General features: G+C 43.0%; 1 protein-coding gene across 1 annotated transcript in view; it reads right to left on the bottom strand.

The window, feature by feature from the left end:
- KCNH5 (potassium voltage-gated channel, subfamily H (eag-related), member 5) overlaps positions 1-27,854 on the bottom strand; it is a 159,725-nt gene extending 131,871 nt beyond the window's left edge. Inside the window, exons 1-4 of the mRNA XM_010584153.1 lie at positions 27,782-27,854; positions 14,278-14,401; positions 7,318-7,424; positions 2,249-2,377 (exon numbers count right to left, since the gene is read on the bottom strand). Of these exons, the coding sequence (XP_010582455.1) occupies positions 2,249-2,377; positions 7,318-7,424; positions 14,278-14,401; positions 27,782-27,854 (433 nt within the window). The remainder of the gene's footprint in view (positions 1-2,248; positions 2,378-7,317; positions 7,425-14,277; positions 14,402-27,781) is intronic.
- Between the last annotated feature and the right edge of the window lie 56 nt (positions 27,855-27,910).

Genomic DNA, 27,910 nt, shown 5'->3' with positions numbered 1-27,910 from the left:
GCATCTCTCATAGCACTAACTGACAAAACAACGCTGTGATCCCAGTGCCGTGGGATCCCGCATATCCACCCAGTTGAGACACAAAGGGTAATGCAACAGTGCTGTTTTCCCATCCCTGTAGTAAAATGGTGCAAATATTTGAATATGATTTTTTTACATGAAGCATACAAAAGACAAGCTCTAATTTATGCAAAAGTAGAAGAAAGATCGGGTCAATCATTTGTAATTATGGAGCTTGTTGGATGTATTGATCAATGTTAATCAATGTTCTAATCAAAGCACCCTAAGCAAATTCTTAAGACTCCAATCATATGCCTTAAAGGCACTTGAGAGATGTGGCTGTACTGACTTCTGCTGTGTTTTGCATTGTGGTGGTTTTTTTTAAAGTATGACTTTGACAGAAGTAAGTGCTTTTTAACCGTGCAGTCAAACCTCTCCTGTTGCTGACGACAATATTTTGCAATGTTCATAGTTAATACCTGGCATTTTAACCAATGGTACCCTTCACTGGAGAACAGCAGTATACAAGTTACGCACTTCACAGCTATTGCTCTTTCCTATGGGAACATATACTTTTCCTATAATGGATGTCAGGTGGATTCTTCTCCTCCTCAGCCACAAGACAGGGATGGGGAGAGCTCAGCCCACCCCCCACATCCCTGCCTCCCCAGGGAAGGCAGCAGAGTACCAATCTCCCAGGCCAAGAATCCAAAGGAGGCAACATTCATCATTTCTGCATTTGGGAGCCACCTTCAATACGTTTTCCCTGTCCTGCTGCAGCCACACACTCCTCAATGCAACCCTGTACTGTGGAAAGTGGGGCAGAGCAGGGGAAAGGGGGGGGGGGGGGGGTTGGGGGCTGGTTCCATGTGAGATACATCTCAGTCCCCCAAGAAAGCATCAAATAGGAAATCCTGCAAGACAATCCTTGCAAAGACTGGCTTTTTCCTTGATGAGATCCCACTATGTATTATATACAACACAGCAAGGAGCCAGTCCCATGCCTTCAGACCTCTACAATTAGTCCTTTCAATTAACTGGCATTTATCTTAAAAAATTCAGATTCTTTCCAGGCAGAACTCCACGTTATGGAGCTGAAAGTGAAGTAAAGGAACATTTTCAGGTTGCTAACTAAATTGTAGAGGCAGTAAAGCTTATGATGGCTGAGAAGGTATTCCTGTATCAGGATCTTATAACTTTATGGATAATACTCTCTAGACAAAAGAATTCTCATATTTGCTGTTAGTCCAAACAGAGGCTTTTTGGTTTATTTTACGTCTGCCTTTACAAATGCACTTTTCAGTTGTCCAAACACATATAATAAGTGTTATCTAGCTAATAGGAAATTAGTTTAAATCCTGTTTGCATTCAAGTAAACCAAGTTTATTCTAAAGAAGATGGCTTAGAGTACACACGGCTCTCGCTGAGAAATCAAGCCTTCTCCAAGGGTGAAGAGAAAAATATAGCAAGGAATTGATGATCAGAAGGCAACTTCCAAGAGAAGACGAGATGTGGATGCTGTAGCATAAATGCCCTTCTTTAGGTAAGTGTGCATTATTTTACCAAAAGCAATACACATATGAACCCGACACAAGACACACGTCTTATAGCCGAAGCAGAGGATGCTGCTAGATCCTCTGTACCTTTCTCCACTAATTCTCTCTTGTGCAAGGCTGTGGGTCTGGCCATGGGTTGTTAGGCGATGAGAGCACGGCACATCTCAACAAACACCATCACCAGCAGCTATTAAGTAACAAGTATGACGTCTGCTGCCGTGCAGTTATGATCGCTAACCAGTGATAAAGGACCCAAATAGCTGTTTCTTTTGCATTTCATCTCCAAGAGTGAGAAAGGGAGGAAATATCAACACCTCAGCACAAAGGAGCTGAAATTATTTTTTTCTGAAAAGAAGATACCAGTCCCTTAGAAGAAAGGTCTCCCCAAACAACACAGCATTAAAATTACTCAAAACTATGTAATATTTAGCAAATGCCAGCTGTAGCGAAGTAGTGAAATTACAAAGAGATGGGAAGGCTTGTGACTGGCAAAACGTTGTTAGGGAATTTCTACTCATGGTGATTCATCTTTTATTTTTAAGCAATAATTTAGGAGAGTGGCATTGAAACTCTGACAGGTCACAACATTTCCTGAATTCAAGACACAGATCACAGGCATGACATGTCCCTGTCACAGGACTAAGCTCAAGCATGTACTTTATCATTTACAAAAAGCAAAATTTCATATTTACCTTTTGTTGAATCATCTTCAATCGGTTGTTTGAACAAAGTGATATCCTTAAAAGTGCACAAGAACAAAACCACTTTTTCATGCTCATTTCTTATAGGTGCAATTTGCATGTAGAACCAAACTGGGGTTCCTGAAGCAGAGAAAAAAGTAACATTGAACTGTGGTGTAGCACAAACTTTCCCCAGCCCATACAGAGAATACTTCATCATTTATGTTATTATAACACACATGTAGTTTAGGACCATATCTCAATATTTCTACATCTTCCAGATCTTTTAATTTTACCTCCTCAAAGGAAAACAATATATTCCCATTTTTACAGCTTCATTAATCTAATTAGATGATAAGCAGAGACAGGAGGCTTTATAAATCTCCATTCTGAAATAAAATATATTATTCTTTCCTTCTTGCTCTTGTTTTTTCCCAGCATGTCCACAAACTTAGTGTCTGCAAGGTAGGAAGGCGAGAAAAAATGGATGGATGGTATCTTTGATTCCTTCACATAATATGGAGCTATCAGATCCAAAACAGATGGAGTATACTGTCAAATGCTCCAAATTTGATGCTATTTAAGAGGACCTGAGCTAACATAGACATAGACCCTAAATGTCCTATCAGGACAAATCAGGAGATTTGATTTCCTTTTTCTATTTCAGGTCATACCCTCCACCTCCTCATTGTCCTGACCAGTGGAGCACTCTCCCAAGGCAGTTATCTCTATTTAGCTTTTGAAATAAACACAAAATATTTTTTGAATCCTACCACTCATCAAATAAACAGCCAAAAAACACCTACGGTGTTGGAGTGGTTAGCATGGCTTTTGGTAAATCCTCACTGTTCACACAGGGCTCCTGCAGGTGCACAGGAGCTGAAACTGGTCTTGTTTCCTCCTAGACTGAAACACACATGGCAGTCCCCCAGGTACATGCAGGTCTGCCCTGTAAGGGGCGAAATCCTAAAAGACTAAGCAGTTTGCTAAGAAACAAGCTGTTCACCTGCAGGGATGTGAATATCAGAGATACCTTCCATCCAGCAAAGCTCCATGCCCACAGCTGTGTCCTCTCCCTCCCAAACTTGCACCTATACACACTGCACTATAAATGCCTTCACAGCCAGCTAATTACCTTTGGGATTGCATGTGATTTCAGCCAGTTGACATAATGGCTTTTCTTCTGAGCTGCCTAAATGCCAGCCTGAGAGCTGACACATTGAGACAAGCCGCTTGCCCACTGTCAGGCCACGGGCATCCCTGGCCCCCCCAAATCTGCTCTAATGCACCACATCTGGGAGCTGTGCCAGGAACTGCAGGATAGATGCCCAGAGGGCAACAAAGCCCATTTGGACTACGACTACTGCAGCGAAGGTTAAAATCCACAAGGTTTTGAAACAAAATTCAGCATTGCTGAACTGGGATTAAACCAGTAACTTGCTAGCAGTAAACTGGAGAAGTAGGAGAGATGGGGGACTACTTTTTGTGATAATTCCAAAGCCATTATGCTGACTACTTGATTATCTCAATTCCTGGTTGCTAACCCAAGATAAAAGATTTTTTTCATAACTTCTAAAACAGAGTGCTGCAGCTCTCTGGAGTAATACTGCACTTCACCTAGCAACTCATCAGCACCCTTTGAAAAGCTCTGAAAGTAAGTAGACAAAATAACCTGTACAACAGCACTGATAAAAATCAAAAACGGAGGCAAGGTGGCTGCTGCTGTAGAAGCAGCAATCTGGGCAAAAGCAGGCAAAGAGGTTTCCTGAGTATTACCATACATAGATATAGATATATGCACACCTAACATGGTTGCTGAACAGTTGGGTGGGTAGAGCTGAGGACTATATATGAGGGAATGCAGTAAAGAAGAAAATTATAGCAAACTTTCAGGTCTGAACCTGAAACCTGCAAGCTGGGTTAAAACGCCATGGGGGTGTGTGAAGTCAGCAGTTGTACAGATGCTGCCGGAGAACATCAGCTCTTAAAGATCATCTCTGTGCCAAAGGAAAGAAAGATGAGAAAGCAACCTGAAAAATCTCAAAATCTCCCTCTGCCAAAAGCATAAAGGAATGGATGAGAAAAAAAAGGGTTGTGCCACATCATGAAAAATACACAGCACGTCTGGACCTACAGTTTGAAAATGTGGGTGGGAGGGTGCTCTGAGAGCACCGCAAGCTCCGTGCAGGTTCTCTGCAGGTGGTAAACACAAGCCCTTTCACAGAGTAACTGTCTACATTTTGCAGAAGTATATTCATACCAACAGATAACTATTCTTTATTTCTTTATCTGCTCCAATATTCAGCCTGGAGAATAAGCAGGCAGTTTCTTGAAGGCCCTTCTTCCACAAGGCTCAGAGTATGACAAAATGAAGCAAACCCTGGGCACACCAGCTGCTGAACTGGAACCAAAAGGTCAGCCTATTCGCATTAGCAAGAGGTTGAAGTTCTGGGCTTCGGGTGATGGAGAAGAAAGCTGGCAACAGATGTTATGGATGGGAACTGACTCAAGCCTGAAAAGAAATATGAGTACTTTTCCATAAAGTCCTTCTGTAATCCTGTGTAAGTTATGGAAAGTATAGGCTTGGAGATCTGGGCAAAGGTGAAGATTTTATTAAGGCAACTGCAGCTCAATAAATCTCTGAAGCATCAGCAAGCTCCAGCAGACAATCCACAACCCAAAGCAAAAAGCGACTGGTTTGTTATAGAAAAGTCACCAAGAGAAGGCTTTCCTCTTCTTATACTTGAATAAAATAGAAAGGAATTTAGTTCAGGACTGGCCCATGCTAGAGCAGGAGCTGCCAGCCCAGTTAATAAGAAAAACCAGGGTCAGGGAGAGCCCTGGGTCTCTGGGATCCTCTTCAGAAATCACACAGACATTGGGCATGGCGGTGCTGGGCACCACCACCTGCAAAGGTAGCCAACACCAGTCGGTCCCAGGGAATTCCCCTAATGTGAGGGACCATCCAGGTGACCTGCACAGGAAACAGGCAGAGAAGCAGAAAATCTCAAGAACAGACACATCCCACATGCTTGAGGAACTGAAAGAGGTCATTTGGAGGGCTCTCCTGGGCACCTGCAGAAACAGCTGGACTTCAGAGCTGCTCTTGCTTCTCTTTTTAATTAAAACGTTGGCTAAAATGCTTTGAAGCAGGCAGAATTGGAGAAATCTGAAGACATTTCCTACTGTTTAAGTGCACATGTGTCGTGGTTTAACCCCAGCCAGCAACTAAGCACCACGCAGCCGCTCACTCACTCCCCCCCCATCCAGTGGGATGGGGGAGAAAATCAGGAAAAGAAGTAAAACTCCTGGGTTGAGATAAGAATGATTTAATAGAACAGAAAAGAAGAAACTAATAATGATAATGATAACACTAATAAAAAGACAACAGTAGTAATAAAAGGATTGGAATGTACAAATGATGCGCAGGGCAATTGCTCACCACCCGCTGACCAACACCCAGTTAGTCCCCGAGCGGCGATTCCCCGCCCCCACTTCCCAGTTCCTAAACTAGATGGGACATCCCATGGTATGGAATACACTGTTGGCCAGTTTGGGTCAGGTGCCCTGGCTGGGCATGAGAAGCTGAAAAATCCTTGACTGTAGTCTAAACACTACTGAGCAACAACTGAAAACATCAGTGTTATCAACATTCTTCACATACTGAACTCAAAACATAGCACTGTACCAGCTACTAGGAAGACAGTTAACTACATCCCAGCTGAAACCAGGACAACATACAGAAAGATTTAGTCTAAAAAGGGAAAGTGGAAGTAAAGCATAATGCATGTGAGTTTGTTTCAAGAAGATGAGAGAATCAAGATCAAGAGATCCAGGATGCTCTCTTCAATGTCCTGAAAGGTTTATATGAGTTTCCAGTGAAATGGGGCAGCCAGGCACAGTTAGCTTTGTCTTAAGGCACACCATTACCTTCCCTCAGCCACAGCATGTTGGGGAAACCTCCAGCCTCAGCGCAGCAAGGCGCTCCATGCCAGCACCGAAATTCACCCGGGGGGAGCATGGCCTCAGCTACTGGGCTCCAGGCAGCTGAACCAGGGGGAAAGCTCCCCAGCCCCACAGGACCTGCACCCTCTACTAGGGAATGAAAGCCAAACTGAAGAGAACATCTCCATCAGGATTGTTCTTAGCTTGCGTTTCACAAGGCCACCGACCCAGTCAGGTAGACTCATTCTGCTCAGGGCAGAGGAACCAGCTTTTCTGGAGTACGTTTCATCTGATAGTTTTGGCTTTCTACCTTGGGAAGATGGCCTGTGCCAGTGGAGGAGACTACTCATCTCCACTGACAACAGCAGGAATTTCAACCGCCAGCCCGGGAGAGATGTCCACACTGCACAATCCCAGCCTGAGACCACACAACAGTACGGATTTTGTTTAGTATGTGCTATAACATTGATAAGCCATAAGTAGTACTACCCACATACATGTTAGGACAAAAAATGTGACTGGCGTGACTCATGGTTAAGACAAAATGAAGAAAATATTCTCTGGTTCTGGAAACCTCCTGTAAACCCAATGCCACCAAGAGGAAGGGACTTAGGTCCTACACCTCATGAAGCTACAGAATTCCCTGGTTTTCTAATTAAACCCTGCATTATATGCCAAATTTAGTACTCTGCCCAGAGCCCATACGTGCTGGTTTACAACACCGCAGAGGCATCTTGACACTGCTGGGAGCATCCACTCAAGGCAGTCAGGGTCTGGGTTCTCACTTGTGCAGACATGGGGGTGTTTCCTGAGGGATGTGGGGGAACCTCATTCAGGATTTCTTTTCACTTAACCCAGTCAGTTTCCCTTCAGGGAAACAATCCTCAAAACTAAATATATTTTGGAAAGAAGGAGTCAGACTAGAGACAGCAGGGAACAACTACTATTCTTGGCAATCTGAACACTTGTCCTGAAAAAAGAGATCTCTTCTTGAGCTGTGGCAACCAAAATACCTGTTTCTTCTCCAAATCTTGCCCCAAATTTACCCATATGTCAAAATGAAAATTTATTTTAGTCTATTATATACTTTAAATATGCTTCATCCCTCCCAACACCATACACAAATATATACGTACTGTTTTTCTTGTAGAGGAGAATTTCAAAGCAGTTTGACTCATAGTTGTCGAAAGTCTGTCTGACTTTTTCAATGGTCTTCTTGTCTGTCAGTTCACCATACATAAAACTGAAAAAGAAAAAAGGTTTCTCTTTTTTCTGAACAAGCAACAGTTTTGTTACAGTCACCTTAAAGAACATAAGCATTGAAGATGCTATTAACTGTCATTTACTAAAGTTTAAACATGATTTACACTTCATTTAAATATTTAGAGGCTCACAAGGAAACCTACAATAGTGAGTAACCATGACCACCTTTTTACTATAAATGACAGTAAACAAATGTACTGTAATGTTTCATTAAGTGCTTTTCTGAGCATATCTTTAAGGATATATGGTTAGAAAAAGAGCTGATAGCTTATAAAACCATTACTGCCACAGCTGCAGGCCATGAGAATACTGCTGTCAAAACAGACAAAACTGAACAAAACCTCTAAAACCTCCCAAATTTTGTTCAATCCTCTTGAAAAGGCTTCTGGAGGAGGAATGGAAGCTAGTACAAGTAAAGGCTGCTGGCTGAATCGATGGTTACAAATCTAATCTTGTCAAGATACATCTGGGACAATAAGATAATCGGAATCCTTTTCCTAAATACTGGTTACAAATAGAGGTAGGATTTAACCAATAAGAAGTGATGACTGTAATGCTCTGAAAATTCAGCACGGAAAGCGTGTGAGTTGTCTCAGTGCCAAACATAAGCAAATTCACCCTCATTTTCCCTATTGTATACCGCATTTCTTTAATATTTCAGTGAAAATACGGAAAACATTAAAATGTTTTTGGAGACTCATCCCTCTGCAGGCTGAGAATATAAAAATGTAATTTTAACTCTGCTATTTCTTGCCACTTGACCATCTCATCTTTGCATTCTTTTCCAGGTCAGACTTTCAGCTGGCGTAAGGAAACCCAACCCCCTGACCTTACTTTTGAAAGCCTTTGTAAGGAAACAGCCAGTCTTTTATTGTTATTCTTCCCTGGATTAAAAATAAGCGAAGGCCACTCTGTGCAAATTCCCAATTACAGAACTGAAGGAAAATGGAACATGGGATAAAAGCTTTCAGATACTTGGATGAATATACTTTCAATTGAACAGACTTTTTTATATATATTTTATTTGTTCACAAACAGTGTCAGCTTCAGCTGAGACCTACAACAGACAACCCTGAGAATGTGAAAGAGAAAAGAAAAGCTATCAGTGCCTCTGTGGTTTCAATGCAGCTTCTCTTTTATTGATCAACAGACCTCCAAAGGTTCAATAAACATTTATTTTATGTCTAGTGTTCTGAAAGAAACAATAAAACAGCATAGTGGTTAGTGACTCGGCAAGCATTAAAATACTCAATGAAGGCCAAACCATGAATCTTTTCTTTACACAGCCAACCAAGGGAGGTAACGGGGCTGCTCCCAGAAGAAGGTGCTGCCCAGCGTGGGTGATGGAGGCAGGCGCAGGGCAGACTACAACATCTCTATGTCACTACAGGCACTTCTTCGCTGGTAACCCAGGGAAAGCTATTGATAAACGACACGTCATAACTGTTACCTTTGGGACAGCACTGTAATGGAAACGCCACTACAGTGACTGACATCAGGAAATGGTTTTACCAGGGCACAAGGCTTCATTAACGTACTGCTTATCATTAACATACACAGCTGTCTTTAGGAAATGCAAATCACAGCCTACTGCTCATTTTCAAATGACCTGCCTTTCTTTCCTGAGTTCAGCTGATAACCTTTTATACATTTATACGTGAGATGACACCAAAAAGAGTTTGATTTTTTTTTTTTAATCTATGCCTGTTTTAATGCACTGATGAGGTAAAGCAGAATGCTCTCCTCTCTGCAAGACAAAATAAGAGCTGATAGTTTTCACGCAGCCTGTTGTGCAATTGAATTATCTTTTTTTTTGTTTTCTTCAGATTTAAAACAATGTTTCTCTTAGTCCTGAAGAAAAAAATACCAAAAATTTGTTAAAGTGCTTGACTTTACATGGCTTATAATACAGAAAGTCATCACTAATTAGTGTTAAAATGACAAATCGTACTTGGCGTTCTGAGTGGTGGACGATACCAGTTAGCACTGCTGAATACAATCAATCAACTTTATGTTTTAAATTAAAGGCAGCTTATTATTGCAGTAAGCCTGTAACACTCAAATCTTACATTATTTTCACATATAAAGAGACATTTTAAAGGCTTGTGGAATAATAAAAACATTTTTCAGGTGGCGATTTTTAACAGCACCAAAGAAACATCAAAGCCACTCACTGTATAAGTTATATAAGATCTCTGCTTATCACAGGTTTAATTTAATTTAGTCTGCCCTATTTTGTACACATGGAGGGACTCCTACTTCTTCAGTCAATCACTCTGTCTTTTTCTGCCTCATGTTTTTTGTTATTTAGTGCTTGTCGAGTGCCTTCAGTGCAAACTGTACAAGGCATAAATACCAACCCCCCCCTGCTACTGGGAATCTTACTACATAGAAAATAGACTTATCAAAGAGAAACAAGACTTACTGAAATACTCAGAGAAAGGCACAATCTTAGATAATTTCCCCATCTCTGAAACAGACCATTTGTCATTTAAGATGCCTCGGCTCCCACCTCCCTTTGAAAGCATCCCTTGGCACAGAAAAGCGTAGTGTGCTCTTTGTAGCGTGCTCTTCTGTCCTTTGTCAGGATCCAGAGCATCAGAACAGCTCCAGGTCTGCAGCGTGTGCCAGGGCGATATTTAACAGCTGTCTGGGAGGAATTATCCAGGATAGAGGACAGGTGAAGCACAGAAGGCATATGATCCTACATCCAATTTACAGCTCTGTTCATCCAGAAGCGTTGGATGAAAAGGTATCAATTACAACAGACAAACATCTACCCAGGAGGAACAGCAAATGCAGATACACGTCAATAGCTTCAGAACTTTGCAAGTTAAAGAGCAGGCACAATTTTTAAGGAGAAACTGTGCAGCTACCTGGGTCCCACTGGCACACTCAGCAAGGTTTCTTTGCACAGCTTTGGCAGTGCAAGGAGACCTTCTCACACACGCAAAAATCAGGTCACGGAGGCAACATCCAGCTATCAAATCTAACTTTTTTCAAGTCCAGCACACTGTACCCACCATGCAAAATCCCATTTCTTTGAACACGGTGGGAATTTTGCCATTAGCTTCACTGGACACAAGATTTCACTCACAGACTTTTTTTAATCCCACTTGAAAAGGCAATAAATCAAAACAAGGGAGAGCAGAGATGCTGACTGGAGCGCTGCAAGTGTTTCAGTGGAAACACTACCTGTAAACAACTGCTTCAGCAAGGAGATGCAATTCCCTACCCCTGTACAGCTGGAAGGCAACACACAAAGAGGGCTTAAGAGCAGGTTTCCACTTTGAAAACAAAAACCAGCAACCAGCTACTCCCAGCCCAGTGCGAGGCTCTCGGGTGCAAGGACGGGTAAGCGAAGCAAAACCTGGCGCAAATGCCAAGCGTAAAATGCCAGGGTAGGTCTACTAACGAGCTACTCAAAGGGCTGCCTGCTCTTCCAAAGGCTTGATGAGAATACAGAGCTTAACTGATAAGCAACAGTATTTAAGAAAACACTGAATAGTACTTGCAACATTAAACTGGATTTTAATGTTTTATGACTGTTTATTCTTTCAGTGCATTCATGAAAGCATACATTGTCATGACTGTGGGCAACTGGGCATGAAACAAGTGGTTTTCCTACATGCTGGTTGACCTACTGGTGCACCTCCAGGCACGGGTTTCTGCATGGTGGATTGAAGGTTAGAGGTGTCACAATTGCAGATGCCCTGTTCCTTCTGGAGTCAGCTCATTTTCATTTGGCACAGAAATGCCTCACCAGCACACAAGTTCTTCCACCTAAAAATCCTGTGCATTTTAGCACTCACTTATACCAATTATTCTGTATATCAGCCCCAGCTACACGTGCGAGTTTCAGTGCCATGTGCACCCAGAAAGAACACACACTGATTGCCACCACGCAACATTCACGTAGCCTGACCCCGATGTACACTGTGCCTTCTGTATAGTGCCCGTGAAATTAGGGAGTCTGGCACTCGTACTGAGGTATGTCTAAGCAATTTTCCTGCCAACGGGCACATTGTTGCTGATTAAAAAGATGCGAGAAGTACAAAATCAAAGGGATTACCAGCTCGTCGCAGGACTAACTCATTGCCTGCGCTGGAACAAAAATCACTCGCACCTCCAGTGCCTTCAGTTCATCCAGCCCTCCCTGTGACCAGTGTCAGCCAGGACCACCTGAGACTGAATATCATGATGACATATGAGCAGCCCCAATGTAGGGTATGGGGTGGGACAGACAGAAACAGAATATAGTGACTACTCGCTGGAGTACCCAGGAGAAAAGCATGGGTGAAAGCTGATTCGTCCTCTATCACACTCAGGATCAGTAACAACAATAACTTGAATCAGGGGCTAGATTTACATTGTTTGTGTCTGTGTTATTTTAATTCGGTTGGAATTTTGGCACTAAAAAGCTGTAAAAACAGACCCTTCCAAAACCTGCAATAAAGGTGTGGCACCAGAGCACTCATTCCAGAGCACCTGCCTTAGAACAGTAAAGCAAACATTATATATAAAGCAATTTTTATGTACAATGTAACATAATCTGGGCACAACATAGCAAATCCGGACTGAGAGCCTAACTCAGAAAATAATACAAGTAATAGCCCCAGATATCAAAAAGCCTCCAATGACATTCTACTGAGTAACCCTAAGCAGGCAGCATTGGCCTTCAAGACTATTTTCCATTCCATAAGCTCTTTATTAGAGAGCAGCTCCAAAGACATTGCTCTGGAAGGCTACACACTGCATGTCAGACCATGCCAAAAACCTCTCCAGCTCTCCTTTAATCTGCGAAGACTGGGATGTCTCCTAAGAAGCAGGAAACATCACACCGCATATGTAATTCTACCAGCTAAGACCCAGGTACAAAAGAAGTACTAGCCATGCTTTCAGTGTAGAGCCCTCTCCAAAATCCAGAGATGGATATATAGAATGACAAAAAAAAAAAAAAATCTCTGCTACCAATTCCATTTTCCACAATAATTCCTCCTTGAATTTGCATCTGTATGATTCATGTGCATGATCTACATGAACATGGTCAAAACAGGGTCCTTACAAATGGTAACTAGAGCCTATCATACTCACAAAAAGCACTCAGATGGAATAAACCTTTTGGCTCCCCCAGTATTTGAGGCACAGGGGAATTATTATCAGAGAGGTATTTCTAAACCTTCAGTCCCCCAACATTTTCCTACAATCCAATTTTGTATTTTTCATGATTTTAACATGCACAGACTATAAAAGTGCTGGCTCACAGCAAACATATACAGTTCAATATACAGGATAGCAGAGAGCAAAGGGGAAAGCATGCACGTATATCCGGCATGGCTGCGATAAGGCTGTTTCTTTCAGCCTCACTGAGTCTATCGACTCTGTTGCTACTGTGTGAATGAATGATCCATTTCAGCAGCACGTGCCCATCTCTTCTCCATTGCCCATTAGAGGACATGGGGCTGCACAGAGCAACCCCGGACCCCCGAGGCTTCCTCCCCTTCCTGGAAGCAGAGAGCAGTGACCACACATCAGCACATGTTGCTTTTTGGAGAAAATGATGACTGACATCCAAGGACAGGCTCCCTGCCTGCCCTGTTCCTGCCAGCTGGAGCATCAGTCAACGATCAGTGTCTGGCAGCACCCATCTCCCAAAAATCACGGCTGTAGATACGCAGCCCCCTCCTCCCAGTGCCCTGGAGTTGGTCGCTCCCTGAACACATAAAGGGAAAACCTATACAAACTTCTATCTCAGCCACTCCTTGTTGCCTCTGTCCCTGGTTTACTTTGCTCATGCACACGCATTAGGGATTTAGTCTTTCCCCAAAGCATCTCCTTTTAAAGGATGCAGGAGACAAGGCGCAGATGCATGTCTAACCATAAATCACAGCTGCCCGCTCCTGAAAGACCACCAACAAAAGGAAAAAAGCCATAAAGCTGCAATGCTCAGAGTAAATATATCATCAGCTTAATCGCCCTCTTGAGAATAAAGATGCAGTTTGCACATTACTGTGCTCTGTGTGTGTGTGTGTGTGTGTAATAACAGGGACCAACATGGGCTACAGAAGAGCCCACTGCCTCCTAGCATGATAACAGGAGAATTAACAAAAAATCTAGTAAAAAAAGCCTTTGAAATATATTACCTAAACCCCCACTTTCTTTATTGGATCATTAGCTAGGGCACATTCGTACTGGTATTAGCCAAAATAAATTTCAAATGAGAAAAGAATAAGGTCTAAATCCTCATAATATTTACCCCCTCTTTGGGCGGCACCTGTAGTTCACCCTCATTCACTGCTGAAACTTTTTAAAAGCTTTTTCATCAAACGGTCTTTATTCCTGCAATGCTCATTGCATTTATGCAGTTACCAGAAGATGACGGGAACTTCCAAACTGGGCAGATTTGGCTTGCTTTCAAAACAGATTTGGGTGAAATGTATTAAATCTGTAGATGTTCTAAGCAAAATTAAAATATAAACAACATGAATTTAGCTTTCTTTTATTTAGGATTAAGTCTTACAGGATCCTAACCACTACCCCAGATTTAGCAAAGGACTTAACATTAAGTATTTGAGCAGTTTGTTAATCCTGGTGGAACTAACCATACTGGAAGTTAGTCAACAATGTGCTTAACTGAATGTACATCGTTAAGTGCTTTACCATGTCCCAGATAAGTTGCTGGTTTCATTCATTTAAAGCCTGTTTAAGTACTTCAATTTCTGAAAAACAATGCTTTTCTTACATCAGTCCTTTTCCCAAAACCTAACACTTCTTCCCAGCAGATTATAATTTTAAAAGTGCATTGAGTGGCAGTGAACAGACAGTCGGCATACCTGCAAGTGCTACTCTTCTGCATGACGTCAGCTCGATGATATCCAGAGAGTTTACAAAAACCGTCATTACTATAAACTACGGGCCAGTCCACAATCTGGGCATTTCCCAACAAAAAACTGGATTCTGAAAAGAGAAAGAGGAGAGAGAGAGAAAGGGTGTTGTCAGTGGCAAAGTACATTTAAATCTTACGTATGTTACACAGCGGATGCAGACGGTTATTCGTGATGGTAAATTCTACCATGAAATTTCAGAGAGAACTGAAATCAAAATGGGCATCAGAAAATAAATCATGATGAAACAGGGTAACTCCTACTAACATAAGTAGCTTCTTGCACCCCAATGTACTGATAGAAGCACCAACGCTTTCACAATTTAGAAAGGATTCATTCATTGACAACACCTGGGCAAGGTATCATGTTTGATTTTTGGTTTATAGGTATATAAACATATATCTTGAAATCAACCTTAAATTAACTCGCAAACTGAGTTTTAAATGCTGAACTGTATGTGTGCCCAACGCTGATGACGATTCTCTTGCTTAAGACAATTAAATTTTTCCTCCTGGCAGGTCCCAGTTTGCTGTGCAGGACACAGCCAGCATCCCTAGGATGAGGGACAGAGAGCGCCAGGAGCCACTGGGAGGGGCGAGACGTGCCCACCGCATCTCGTGGTACACCACGAGCCCCATCACGCCTGGGAGCGCGGGTGTTAAGTGACCCAGGTGGAAATTCAGCACGATCGGGGAACTGACGAGTGCCAAAGGGACTCAGACGTTGAAATAACACAAAACAGGTATTGAATTTCAGTGGCAGTCTATTAAAAATACAAATAGGTGGGTTTGGCTCATCCTAGTAACGAGCATCTATTGCTGTAAATACAAAACATGGGCAGGGAGTATTTCTAGGAGGCTGAACTCAGGTTTAAATATCGCTTCAGTCATCTGTTCTTTCGGTCAGTGCCTACGGTTTATACGCACGGACTGGCACCAACACATTATGAGTTAGTCCTAAAATAGTTTTATTCACTAGTTTGGAAAGATTCTTCCATCCCTGCTTTTAGCAAGGTGTTTCCAAAGAAGGAAATACCTATTTTACTTAAACACAATGTTGTGGGATTTTACGTTCATTGACACCGTAAACATTCCTAATTTTGTTTCAGAAATAATATTCTTACTTAGTAAAGGTTCTCAAATTGTAGTCTGTGATGATCTTTGGAGTTTTCTTTATTTTTACTGTTAGTTTTCAATTTCATTTTGACTGCAGCTATGGAACTAACTAGTCCCATTCATTGATGCTAAAAAGCTATTAAAATATAACTATTAACAATCACTGCTGTATAGAAATTATAGGAAACATTCCTTTCAGCAGTTCTTGTGGGGGGAAAAAAAATTAAGGAGATTTTTACAAATTTTCCTCATAATAGCTGAAGAACGGTTATGCCAATTACTGAGGTGCACACATTCATTTTCACATAAAAGCAACGCTGGGTTTGCATAAGCTACACACACCCTTCTCAGGGTATTTATAACTGTGACTAGATTGTACATTATGCAAACATTATTCTGTTGTACATGGAAAGTGTACTGAAAAAAACAGTATTTCTTTTTTCTCTATAAGCATGAATTTGGAAAAAAATAATCTGGAGATTATTGGATTTTCTATAGAAAAGCAGATTAAAAAATATTTAAAAGCCAACCAATGTGAGAAACAGAAGTTTAGATTTTGTGAAATCTAACACTTTCAAGCTCAAAGAATTTATTTGAATCCATCACAAATATTCTTAAGCCTAAATGCCAACTTGAAAAATTTGCTTTCCTACCCGAAGGGAGATGCCCTCGCTACAAGCAGCAGGAGACACGGAGTAAAACCTGAGCATTACACAAAATCTGCCTGGCTTTCCGCAGCCTTTTCGGCACCGGGGACTCGGCCCAGCTTTGCTCGGTACAGCCCCCGTACTAACACAGGGGCCATCCTAACCCCCTGGAAACCAAAGGGTTCAATGGAGCTCATCCCATTGTATTGATGTTTCCCCAACACCTTGCACCTTCTCCAATTTGGAAAAGGGGAGACATCACCAGACCCCTAAACCCGCCGGGCTCCCCCCATGGCAGCCACCCTACCACCACCACACCCCAGCACCTGGAAAGGATGGGAGCGTAAGCAATTCTTAATTTCCCATCCCACAGGGGAAAAACCAACATTACAAGTCCTCTGGTTTGATTTGGAAAGAGATTTCTTTATAGGATTATGTTTCGCCAAAGTCTGGCTCACATATCTAGATACAACGGGCACAACCTGGGCGATGAGAGACTGCAACACCAAACTTGCTCGTGGATGCTGTGCACATCTGGGTGCTCCCACAGGACCACAGTCCAAAAGCAGATAACCCTGCTTTGAAGCCTCCCTGTCTGACAGACATAATCTTGATAGTGTATTTCCACCACATAACTGTTTCAGGACACAGAGTACACAGCAAAAGATACATGTTGCAGCCAGCAGCTGACATACAGCATTTAATGGCTGTCTTCTGTGGATTTTATACTTCTTTACACTTGAGGGTCTCAAAATACTTGACAAAGCATTCACTAAACTGATCAAATCCACCGGAAACTTGGGAGGGAACAAAACATAAAGCCAAACCATTGACAGTTTAAAAAAAAACCCACAATAAAAAATCCCATAAAATTAGAAAAAAATAGACACTAGAAGTATCTTGGTAGATAGAAGTATTTGTAAGGTTAGATCAGATATATAGTATAGGTACTAGAAACTTGACCAGATATTAGAATATGTTTTCTTTTGTCCCCATGAATTTTTCTTTACTTAATTGACTTCTTTTTTACCCTTGTCTCCTAAGCAAATAAGGCTTATTCACCCATGCTCAGCATGTGAATATGTATGTGTGTGTTCTACTCCAGCTGAAGAAAAATCTTGAATCAATGTTTGCATCTTGTTAGAGACCAACGAATCTAACTGCGGGCACAAAGCCATAGGAATCCATGTTTCATTAATGCCGCTGCTCACTGAGCAGCTTGATAAAATTTAAGGAAGAACAGGCCAGCGTCTGACCCTTGGGTTTTGTTGTGTACCCAAGCCTCAGCATCCACAGGACTCCATGCCTACCCTACATTTTATCAGGTGTCATGGTATTTTCTTCAATCAAGAAACATATTCATTCTTCCCTATTTCTACAATTTCTCCAGATCAAAACTCCAGGCAGATTTAACTTTACATTAGCCAGTCCATACCCAGCTGTAAACATCCAAACTGCATACTGGGTGACAGGACACTTTGAGAGAACTTCTTTTTTTTTGGCATAATTTTTTAAAATTGCAGAGTGCAAAGGGACATGGAGGAGTTTTTGCTCTGAGTCCTCTGCTGTGACTCCTTGTATATTCTCTAACACATCTCCATTTTGGAGCCTAACCTTGATCAACAACAGAGACTACTTAGTAGAGAATACAACCTTAGGGTTTCTAGGATTTTGCATAGTTGGGGAAGAGACTGCTTTATATCACGTCATCACCACTTACCACTCCTGAAAGTCCATTTCTGCAGTTACCTCCCCTGAGGCTGAGTCCTAACAGCCAGTCCTGGACTAAATCCATCTGCATGCCTGACTTCCACATTTCTACAACTCCGTTAGAGCCTTCTCACTAAGAAAGGTCAATCACAGTTGTGCCTTGGGTTAAGACCTCCATCAGTCTGACTATGGCAAATTCCACTCTGTTCAATTTCCAGCTGGCTGCTTGAAACCTGGCATAAGAGACAAGGGTTGGAAAAAACTCATTTCTTCTCCACCTCCAGTTGCCATAGGGCAGCCTAACACCAAAGACAAATCTTTTCCCTTCCAAACACAACTGGCTGCACGTTCCTCCTGGCCTCCTTTGCCAGCAGCTCCAAAGCAAGGACCCTCAGCCAAGGGGACCTTGACGTCCCCCAGTGCCCTGCTGCAGTGATTCTGTAGCAAAGTCCCGTAGCAGCCTCTTAGCACAATCCAAGTCTTCATTCAAGCAGATCAGGTATAGTGCAAGACAAGTGTGCTACAGACCTGCCTACAGGCTGCCAACTGACTCGCTCCTTCCCGAGACACATCCATACTCGTTGCATGCAACAGGGAGGACACGCACCCCGACCACAGCTAGTCCCCTCACGGCAGCCCAGGGACGTGTCCCACCAGCGTTGCTGCAGGCAAGCACTGGGTGCTCCTCCATTATCAAACCCCAGGTTCAGCACCGGTCCTCCCCTTCCCCTGATGGCCCACACTCCACATTGGCTAATTCATACCAAAGATCTTTTCTGGAGTGAGCCAAAGGACTTTTACACAATCACTCTTTTCTAAAGCATGGGCATGAGCCCAGCAATGCCACACACCAAGGACTGCCCCCACCCAGGGCAGAAGCCTTCTGCAAGACAGACCCAGGCTTAGACTCCCTTCATGGGAGAAGCCAGCTCTCCTTGCCTGCTCTAGTCTTCAACAGGTAAGACTGGTGTTTTGTGCCTTCTTCAGAAGAAAAAGGAAAGGAGCCAACAAAAGGTCTGCAAATTGCAGGGTGGTGAGCATAGTAAGGACACCAGCACTGGGATCTCCACAGCTGTCTTCCTGTTGGGATTCAATACACAACAGCTATATTCTGCAAGCTAGGGTTTTTTTAAAGAATATATTATATTAGAGGTGTTCTCAAGGGTACGTCTTTCTTAACAGAGTTTAGCTAATAACAACTGGACAACAGTGAATTCAGCCACTACGCCTACACCAGAACACCTGGATTTACTCAGTTTTTAAGTACACCACAACTTCACTGAACGAGTAGTATCACAACAGGGATTGCCAAGGATAGCCAAAGTTATGGATGGCAATGCATAAATACAGCTCGCATTCTGCAGTAAGACACTGGTAACTAAAACTTGTGCAATATCCGTGCTGTGGCCCAGAAAGGAAAGTCTTCTCTCTCCATGTACAGCAGCACCCAATCTGACAAGTATTTTACTAAGGAGGCTGGGAATTTTTCCCCTGGTCCGCTAGACATTGGCCATTGCTGAAAGTAGGACAGTAAATCTGAGAGCCAATGGTCGATCCAGTATGTGAAACTCTATGCAACTGTGATCCATATTACCATGTGGTGATATCTCAGACTGAAAACATTAATGTGCAGCTAACTTCAAAACTTACATGATGATTAGCCTGAAATGTCTGGTAATGCATTCATCCTTGCTTGGTTTTCTCCGATGCACTGACAATGCAATTCCACTTCCCATTTCCTTAGAGATAAAAGTCAATTTTTATTATTTCTAAGCTTGTCTTGATGTCATTGCCTTCACCAATCATTTTCTCCACCCGTTTCCCTCTCTGATACATTGCAGAGAGCCCAAATCACAAATCTGTAGGTTGCATAAGTTCTTTAACTGGCCATGTCTAAACACCAGTGTCTGCCTATAAAAGAGCAGGGAAGCAGGGGCTCGCCTGTCTCAGACTTGCTAGATTCCTCTTAGGAATTCAGCAGGCTTTTTATTAGCTAATATAACTCTCCTATTTACAAGGTTTAATACTGATGGCAAGGAATTGGGGTATTAGCAGCATACAGTTAGCAAAATTTCAGGTTGGAAAACACAATTGAGGAAAACAATTGTTAACGGCACTGTATTTGCTGTTGCTGCACTTCTGTTTTGTAAAAAGACTTTTGTATAAATGCAGCCTATGCTTTAGAGCAGCAAGCCTTTAATCTTACTCTATCTTGCAGTAGCTAATACTCAACACAGTGCTGAGCCTTGTTTTGTTTAAAAAAAAAAAAAAAAGACCACAGTGTGCAAGCAATTTTTTTTAACAAAAAAAAATGCCCAAAGCAGGGTAAAATTCATGTTATGTAATCACAGGAGAGCAAGAACAGCTAAATCATTCCAGGAGATATGCTTAGCCAAGTGAGAAACATTGTCTCTAATCATCTTTTCTCAAGAATGCCTGGGTACCACTTGTAACCAAAATTGTTTAAATCACCATTTCAGAATTCCATCTCATCCCAAGAAAACAGGCAACTAATCTTTTTAGATAAGTCACCATTGAAAAGATGTTTTAAAAAAATGAAGCAGTGGCAGAACACAAGTAATAATAATTATTATAATAATAAAAAGTAGCAATGTTTCCATCTAGGAATAACCTCCTAACTCAAGCAACTTTACACAGAGCTGTCCTGCAGAATTACCACCCCTCCATTGCAGAGCAAATGCAGCCCGGACCTGACAGGGTCTGTGAAATGTCTGGAATTTGCCTTTTTTGCTAATGCTGTCTTATAAAAGCCCCAAACCACTTAAACTGCTGTCAGCTGACTCTCCTTACAACTACACAGGGTCAGCATATTGCTGCAGTCTTGTTTAAACCATCTTGGAAAACTCATGGGGCTCCTCGTGTGTGTGTGTGTATTGGGGAGGGGGGGTCCTAAAAAACGTTCTCATTTTTTTATTTTCTTTTAGCTCTCCTGAGCAAGCCTCGTCCCTGATAATACAGAGTTCTACCGGTGTTGTTTGCAGTGACTCCAACCACATGCTCGAGCCGTACTGCATCCCAACAGAGCACAAGGGAAAATCCTAAACCCTTCTGGAGGGCAGTGCCCTCCGCAATCAGCCTCCACGGGCACCAACATCCCTCCGGCTCTGGGGTCGGCTGCAGACAAACCGCTGGGCTTGAAGCAGCAACCTCCGCCGGCACTTCGTGCTCCTTACTTTATAGTAAACCACATCACTGTTTTCTAACAAAGCTGTTATTTCCCCGGTGTCTTTAAAGCATACAAAACATCAGTGTCATCCAATTTATCCAGCACATTAAGCGTTGCTTGCCTGAAAAAAAATCTCTCAAAGGACTAACTCTTTACGTCACCTTTCTGTACCAGTGTTGTTTTCATTTAATACTCATATTATGAAAATGCAAAGAGGGCTAAACCCAGAGCAAGATGCCACCATACCGACTATGCTAAAATGATCTATTTCCTGCCCCAAATAAGTGCTCCTCAAATAAAACAAAAGATAAATAATCCAGCATTGGCTGAAATATTAAATCCACGTGTAAGTCACTTAGCTGGGAACACAGCAGCTTTCAGCAATTTAGCAAGCGAGCTCAAGAAGAAAGATTAGGGTCTGCCTGGAATTTACCTCCTGAAAACTTAAAAAATTAATTTAAATCATTCTGAATGTGAAAGCCCACAAACAGCGCGGTCCCCTGTCTTTATTGTGGCACAACGTCACTGACCCCAGGAAGAGTTTTGAATCAATAAGGACAAGAGATTGTCCCTATGAGTTGCCTGCAAAATGACATTTCATACAATCCTGGTCACAGTTTCTCCCCCACACATTCGTTTATCCTAGAGTTAAACTAATCCTCACCTATCCCAGTTATCATCTAAATGCCAACACTGAATCTGTTTTCTATTAAAATTATGCAGAACACAACACAGATCTAGAAAAACTAAATTTAAACTGGAGCACACCGTAGCTCTGGCTTGAGGCACACAGGCACCCTCGGGAAGCAACCAAAAATCAGATTTCTAGCTTTATACAAACAAGAGCGCTTGCTTCACATGCCCAGATGAGAAAATTGTTGTAACAGTAGTTGTTCAGACGTGGGGGCTCCTCTTGCAAACACTCAGCCCAAAGCTAGTCCTGGCTGCAGCTTCACAGAGCCTGGCTGTATCTCAAAAAACCTGTTTTGGCAGAGGATCATCTGTCTCTCCCGTGCTCTCCTCTTTGCTCCTAAAGCAAAACTAACAACAGGACGGATCCCAGCCCAGCACCGAGGTGCTGTTTCAGGTGAGTCTCCTAAGGGGCTATTTGGAAGCCAGCAGTTGGACTCCCTCCCACTGCCACGCGTGGGTGCAGGATCAGGCCCTGGCTATCTGGGTTACCGGGGGCTTGGCACTTCAAATAGCCAGTCACTGAGTGTGCTGATTAAACAAGTACCAAACTTTTTTCTGAAAAGCGGGTTATTATGAGCGCTAACTCCAAAATCTTCCTCTATTGCTTTATTTTATCAAACCAGAAAATCCTATTCCCTTAGCTTTCCAGGAGAATAACTTAAAATCCCGGTTAACCACCGAACAGTACCCTGTTAAACAGGCTAATTAAATGTATTTCTGCAGCTCACTTAACTTCCTGACATTATTCTTTGGCTGTACACTCCTTCCAATAGCAATAAAAAACCCTGGATGTTTACTCAAAAAAAAAAAAAATCAATAATTTCATTTTTCTCCTCTCGCTCAGATTTAAACATTATCCTGGGAACGCAACAACTCTTGCAGTGACCTCTTGTGGCAAGCGCTCAGCAGCGCTCAAGCTTCCCCCAGAAGAGAACAACGTCGCTCCATCCCACCGCCACCGATACGCACCGAAACAAATACTAGAAAGAGAAGACCCAGAATTTACAAAGCAGCTGATCAGACCTCAAGGAAACCCAGCTATTCCTTTAGCTAACCATACGGCATTATTTGGGTTTCTAAATTAATATGATGGTATGGAGCTGCCATAGTCAGGTGGGGTTTTGTAAAAAACACATATAAAAAATTTTAGACCGTGTAAAACTCCCCCCGATTTCAGCAGCAGTCAGCTTGCTTAACCTTTCTGCATTCAGCAAACCAACTCGAAGGGTAAGGAAAGGGGGGCGCTTGCAATTGAAAACTCCTCAAAAATGTCATCGAGTAATGCTTCTTAGTGTAAAAATCCACTTTGCATTGATTTACACATCAGCTGGCCCCCTGCAGTCGTAGAAACTGCAAAAGGAACCCTGTGCCCTTCGAATGCCAAAGCAAGCCCTAACGACACAAGCTCCTTGGTCATCCCTTCGGTCACTTCTCCGCAGTCAACTGAACTAGAGGATGGAAACTTTCACCCCACAGTTTATAGTGTCTTTATGCAGAGCTTTAGGGAAGTGCTGAGGTCTGCATTTTTTTCAGAGGATCCCCAAAGACAGACATCCTGTAAACTTGAAGTAACTTGCTTTAAAGAACTTTCTCTCTGCAGCATGTGTAAATTAATTTGGATCAGATGAAAATGCAGCTTGTTTGAATTCAGGGGAGAGAAGCCTACACGTATCATGTCCCATGAGAACAACGATGTTTTGTCACCCTGCCTGTAAGACATCAGGTACGCTACATGGGCTAGTAAGAAGGACAGGAAAGACAATAGACACTTTTTTTTTTTCTATAATACCAGTGTAATAAAAATTAAAAAGGTGTCTTAGTGCTACAATGTGACACTCGCTTCCGTCCCCCTTCCTGGGTAATCTGCCTTGACAACACAGTCACCTGTAAATACGGCTGATCCTTTTGCCCACTGAAGTCAAAGGGACCCAGCAGGGCGTAAAGCTCTGTCTGAAGGAACTGCTTTGTAGGAACATGGCGCGAAGCTGAAAAAGGCCAGGAATTAAATGCTAGCTTCATTAAAGCTCATGGTAAAATTCCCATGTAAGCCTTATGGAGCAAAGATTTCAGCCCAAGTGTCAAAATACATTTGTGAAAGACCTGAAAGACCCATTTTCCCAAGGAAGCTTCTAAGAGTTATTGCAACAGAAACAATAACCAATAATGATGACTTTTATCATATAGATAAGACTATATATAGTATTCCACTAAATTAGGCCCCTCTCCCAGACTGTTAGCACTCTTTACTGCATATTGCCACAAAGTCCCAGAGTTAACCTTTTCCCAAACTCATCCTCCACCACAAAAGCAGTTACGCCATTAATACAAGCTTAACGCTTTTGCTGCTAGAATATGTGAAGGGTGAAGACAGACAGGCAAGACAGACACATTTCCCTGCCCTTGCGTGCGTGGCTCAACTTGCTGGCTGGCTCTGCATGTGGGCCAGGTCCACGACGCCCAGCCCTGCTCTAGAGACTTGCCAAATCCTGTACCCGTTGCACCTCCATGATGCTGAGCTGAGGTCAGTATCAGCAGGAGCTCTGAATGCACTGAAGAAGCAACCAATAACATTAGTAATAACGGGCACAGACTGCTGAGAACATCTTAGGAGATAACATTGCCCTAAGGAAGGCCCTTATTAAAAGTCCAAAATACTAATGGCAGTAAAAGGCAGTCACCTTAATGTGATTTAACCCAGTGCTCTCACAAACCACTTCTTCTTTGAGCTCAGCAAAACACCTGGTGTTCTTAAGATCCAGGGCACAGTCAAGGCTGTAGCGAGATCATATCAATCTTTGTGAGCCTCAGATAAGGCCTTTACTTGATGAATTTTCACTGTGCTTTAAAAGAAAAAAAAAAAAATTGCAGAGAGTGCACTGAGATTACCCTGAAGATAGGTCTGTGTGTCCTAAGGGCTCGTCCCTTTTTACCAACCACAGCAGTTGATCTAACGACAGACCCCGCTTCTCCCTGCAGACTTTGTCTCTCCTCGAGTGGAGCTCAGCTGTGGTGTGGGCAAAGAACCCACGAAGCAGCTTTGAGGTTACCGTCCACCACCAAATACTTTGGGGAGCACCTGCAACGTGCTGCTGTCCAAAAAGCCAAGTATGCCGCTGCTCTAAAACACTTCACAAGCTCCAAGGTGTAAAGTCATCTCTCAAAGAGAGGTTCTCCAGACAAAGGGACATCATGGGACCCCCCTCATTGCTTTGGCAGTTGCTCCATCCTTCCCAAACACATTGGCTGGGAGAGGAACGTCCGGCAGAGCAGCCCAGAAATCCCACCACTCCATACGGAGGGCAGAAGAGCCACAGCCTCCCCGTTCCTTTCTGCTCAGCTCTTTGATGCTTTGCTCCTGACTAACTCACCATGAATGTTTCTCCCACAATTTTAATCTCATTTGTAGCCAAAGCTGGGGTGGAAAGGTTCACAACATTCCTAAAGAGAAAATGCATAGATAATGCTAAAAATTGAATATATGATTGTTTTTAGCAGCAGGCTCACCACCGTACTAAGTCTGCACACCGGGTTCCCACTATGCCAGTTCTGACTTGCTCCTTTTTAAAATTATTGCAATTTTGTCTATAAATTTTGTTATTCAGATCCACCTCTGGCAATTCCGAGTAATTTGTCTCCACCTACATCTCATTTTGAAACTACTGCTTCCATTTCACCTGAAGCACAGCCTATCTGCCGAAATACCTGTCTAAGTTTTCCAGCCATACGTGTTGTATAATAGAAGATATTACCTCCATCTGCAAACCTTCTCCTGGTTGTTAAGAGAAGACTTATGGTCAAGAAGTGCCGTGGGATTCCCTAAGTGTGAGAAATCTCAAAAGAGAGTGTTCTTGAACCAGGAAAGGTGATAGAAGGGCTTTTTTTGAGGATGCTGAAGATGTATTTTAAAAACCAATCATCAGTCTTTCCTTCATCCTGTTCCTCAACTTGTCAATGAAAAATCTCTTGGAAACTGGTGAATCCAAGTATAAAAACAAAACCCAGCGCACAGTCAGCAGACCAAATCCTTGCCTTCTACCAAGCACTGGCAGGAGATACTCGAACCAGATGTGCTCTACTGGATACCATTAAGTTTGGATTAAACAGTGCTGAATCCAATGAAAATTACTATTTCTATAAAGGACAAATAGGGTTATGTCCTGGATGACAAAACCAAGAACTAAATCATGTTTCAGGGCACAACACCGACCACTTACATGAGTTAAAAACAAATTCCCAGTCCACGTTTTGCTTTCTTGTCCAATGGGGCAGATTTGCCTCTGTAGCACCATGCTTAGGCACCATCAGTGGCAGAGAAAAAGCAGAATGAATGACCAAATCAGCAAGATTTATGCTCCCAAATTAGACCAGGTTAAAAACTGGCGGGGGATACGTGTTTTTAAAGTACAATGTTCGAAAGCCTTCTGAGCTTTTCCAGTTTTTGACATCTCAAAGCTTAACTGAGCCTTCACCAGGGAGGACATGTGATTTAATTAGAGCATGATACAAAAGCACGGCAATCCCAAACCGTGTTCCCAGCTCTGCCACTGACTTGCCACATGACCTTGGGAAAGCAACCGTGATGCCTCAAGCCCCCGTTTACGCCACAATTCGAAGAACAGATTGGGAATGCTTCTGTGTGTCCTCTTCCACAGGAGCTGTGAAGTGTAATTAAATTCCACCCAGCACTTTGAAATTGTCAGAGGGAAAGTGCTACATAAACCCCTATTAATTAATTTTGCATTTAATGTTCTGGTAAATAAATACACTATTGCGGGAAACTAGCTCTTCGTGATCGTGCAGCTACAGAGCTCGACAGGGAGCCAGCTGCCGACCACAGAACTGACACAGGCAACGCGGGAGGAAGGAAGCCCCCCAAAAAATGGTTGATGGTTTAATGCAAGGCTGGCGTTTCAACATACAACATTTTAAAACAAATTCTAAGTCCTCATCCCACTCTTGCTCCTGCGGAAGTCAATGAATCACTAATTCACTACCTGCCATCGAAATCAACTTCAAGCCAGCGCACCAGACCACATTAGTATGAACGTGAGGTAAAACCAGAATCGCGCAATAGGAAGGTGGAAGGGAACACTTTTCAGCACGACTGCACATCACATTAATGTCTTGATTAATAATACATGTGGCAGCTTTTCTCAATGCTCTGCTCTGCCCGCCTTTCCCATTCACATCCCCAGATGCACGCTGGCACGGAGTGCTTTGGTATGGCAGGGTCGCCCTAAACTTGGGCTGTCCAAGGAGGTATCTTTTAGCAGATCCAAAGTCGAGGGGTCTCTTATTGGACTTCATTTGTGCAGACACTCATATGCTTCAGTAGTTCTGTGCCAGTGCAAAGACTACGTAAAAAAGGAACGTAACTAGCACAAGACTTGCCTAAAGCAGCATCTGCCTTAACACACCTAGAGAGACGGCGTCTGCAACCACATCGTAACTTTAATGGAGCTGTATAGAGTACTCTTGATCAGTGCTTTGCCCTGGATGAAAAGGTAGAAAACTCCAGCAGCAAGGAACAATTTGATGGCCATGCAGTCCTGAACCAGTCCTGTAAATATTCACCTAACAGAGGAGCTGTAGATGAGCAACTGCAGACAGTTCTTTACATATTTGCTCAGCCACAGGATTACCATCCTCCAAATCACAGTCACTGCCTCACCCTCTTTCCCCGTACCTTTGCCACGGACTTGAAAGTGTCACAGAATTGCAAACCTGAACGAAAACTGGGTTGCAAGCCCAATTATTAGAGAACTAAAGAAGAAGGAAAAAAACCGACCTGACGAGCCGACATGCTATTAGAAACGTAAATGATGACTACTTATTTTCAGAGGCAGCTCACCCAAAAAAAAAAAAAAAAAAGCTACAAATTCCTAGTACCGACAACGATGTAAGAAGTGAGGGGGGGGGGACAGGGAAAGGACGGCGGAGGGCAGGCTCCAAGCGGGGCGCAGCGCACCCCGTTCCTTGAAGGCACCGCTTTGGCACAGACCCCAGCAGCGGGGCGCGGCGGCCGGACGGACGGAGGGGTGGACGGACGGAGGGATGGACGGACGGAGGGATGGACGGACGGAGGGAGGGGAATCTCTCACCGCTGGAGCGCCGGACAATGTTCTCCAGGAAGGTGTTCTGCGGTGCCACCAGCCCTCTCTTGCCCCCCGGCATCCTGCAGCGCCGGGCTCGGCGGCCGGGGGTGCGCGGTAGCGGCGGCGGCAACAGCG

This window comes from Haliaeetus leucocephalus, unplaced genomic scaffold (genome assembly GCF_000737465.1).
Source record: "Haliaeetus leucocephalus isolate CR32 unplaced genomic scaffold, Haliaeetus_leucocephalus-4.0 Scaffold944, whole genome shotgun sequence".
In the NCBI taxonomy this organism is placed as follows: domain Eukaryota; kingdom Metazoa; phylum Chordata; class Aves; order Accipitriformes; family Accipitridae; genus Haliaeetus; species Haliaeetus leucocephalus.
Note: the sequence above shows the minus strand (reverse complement) of the source record. Positions and strands in the feature narration are given on the sequence as shown.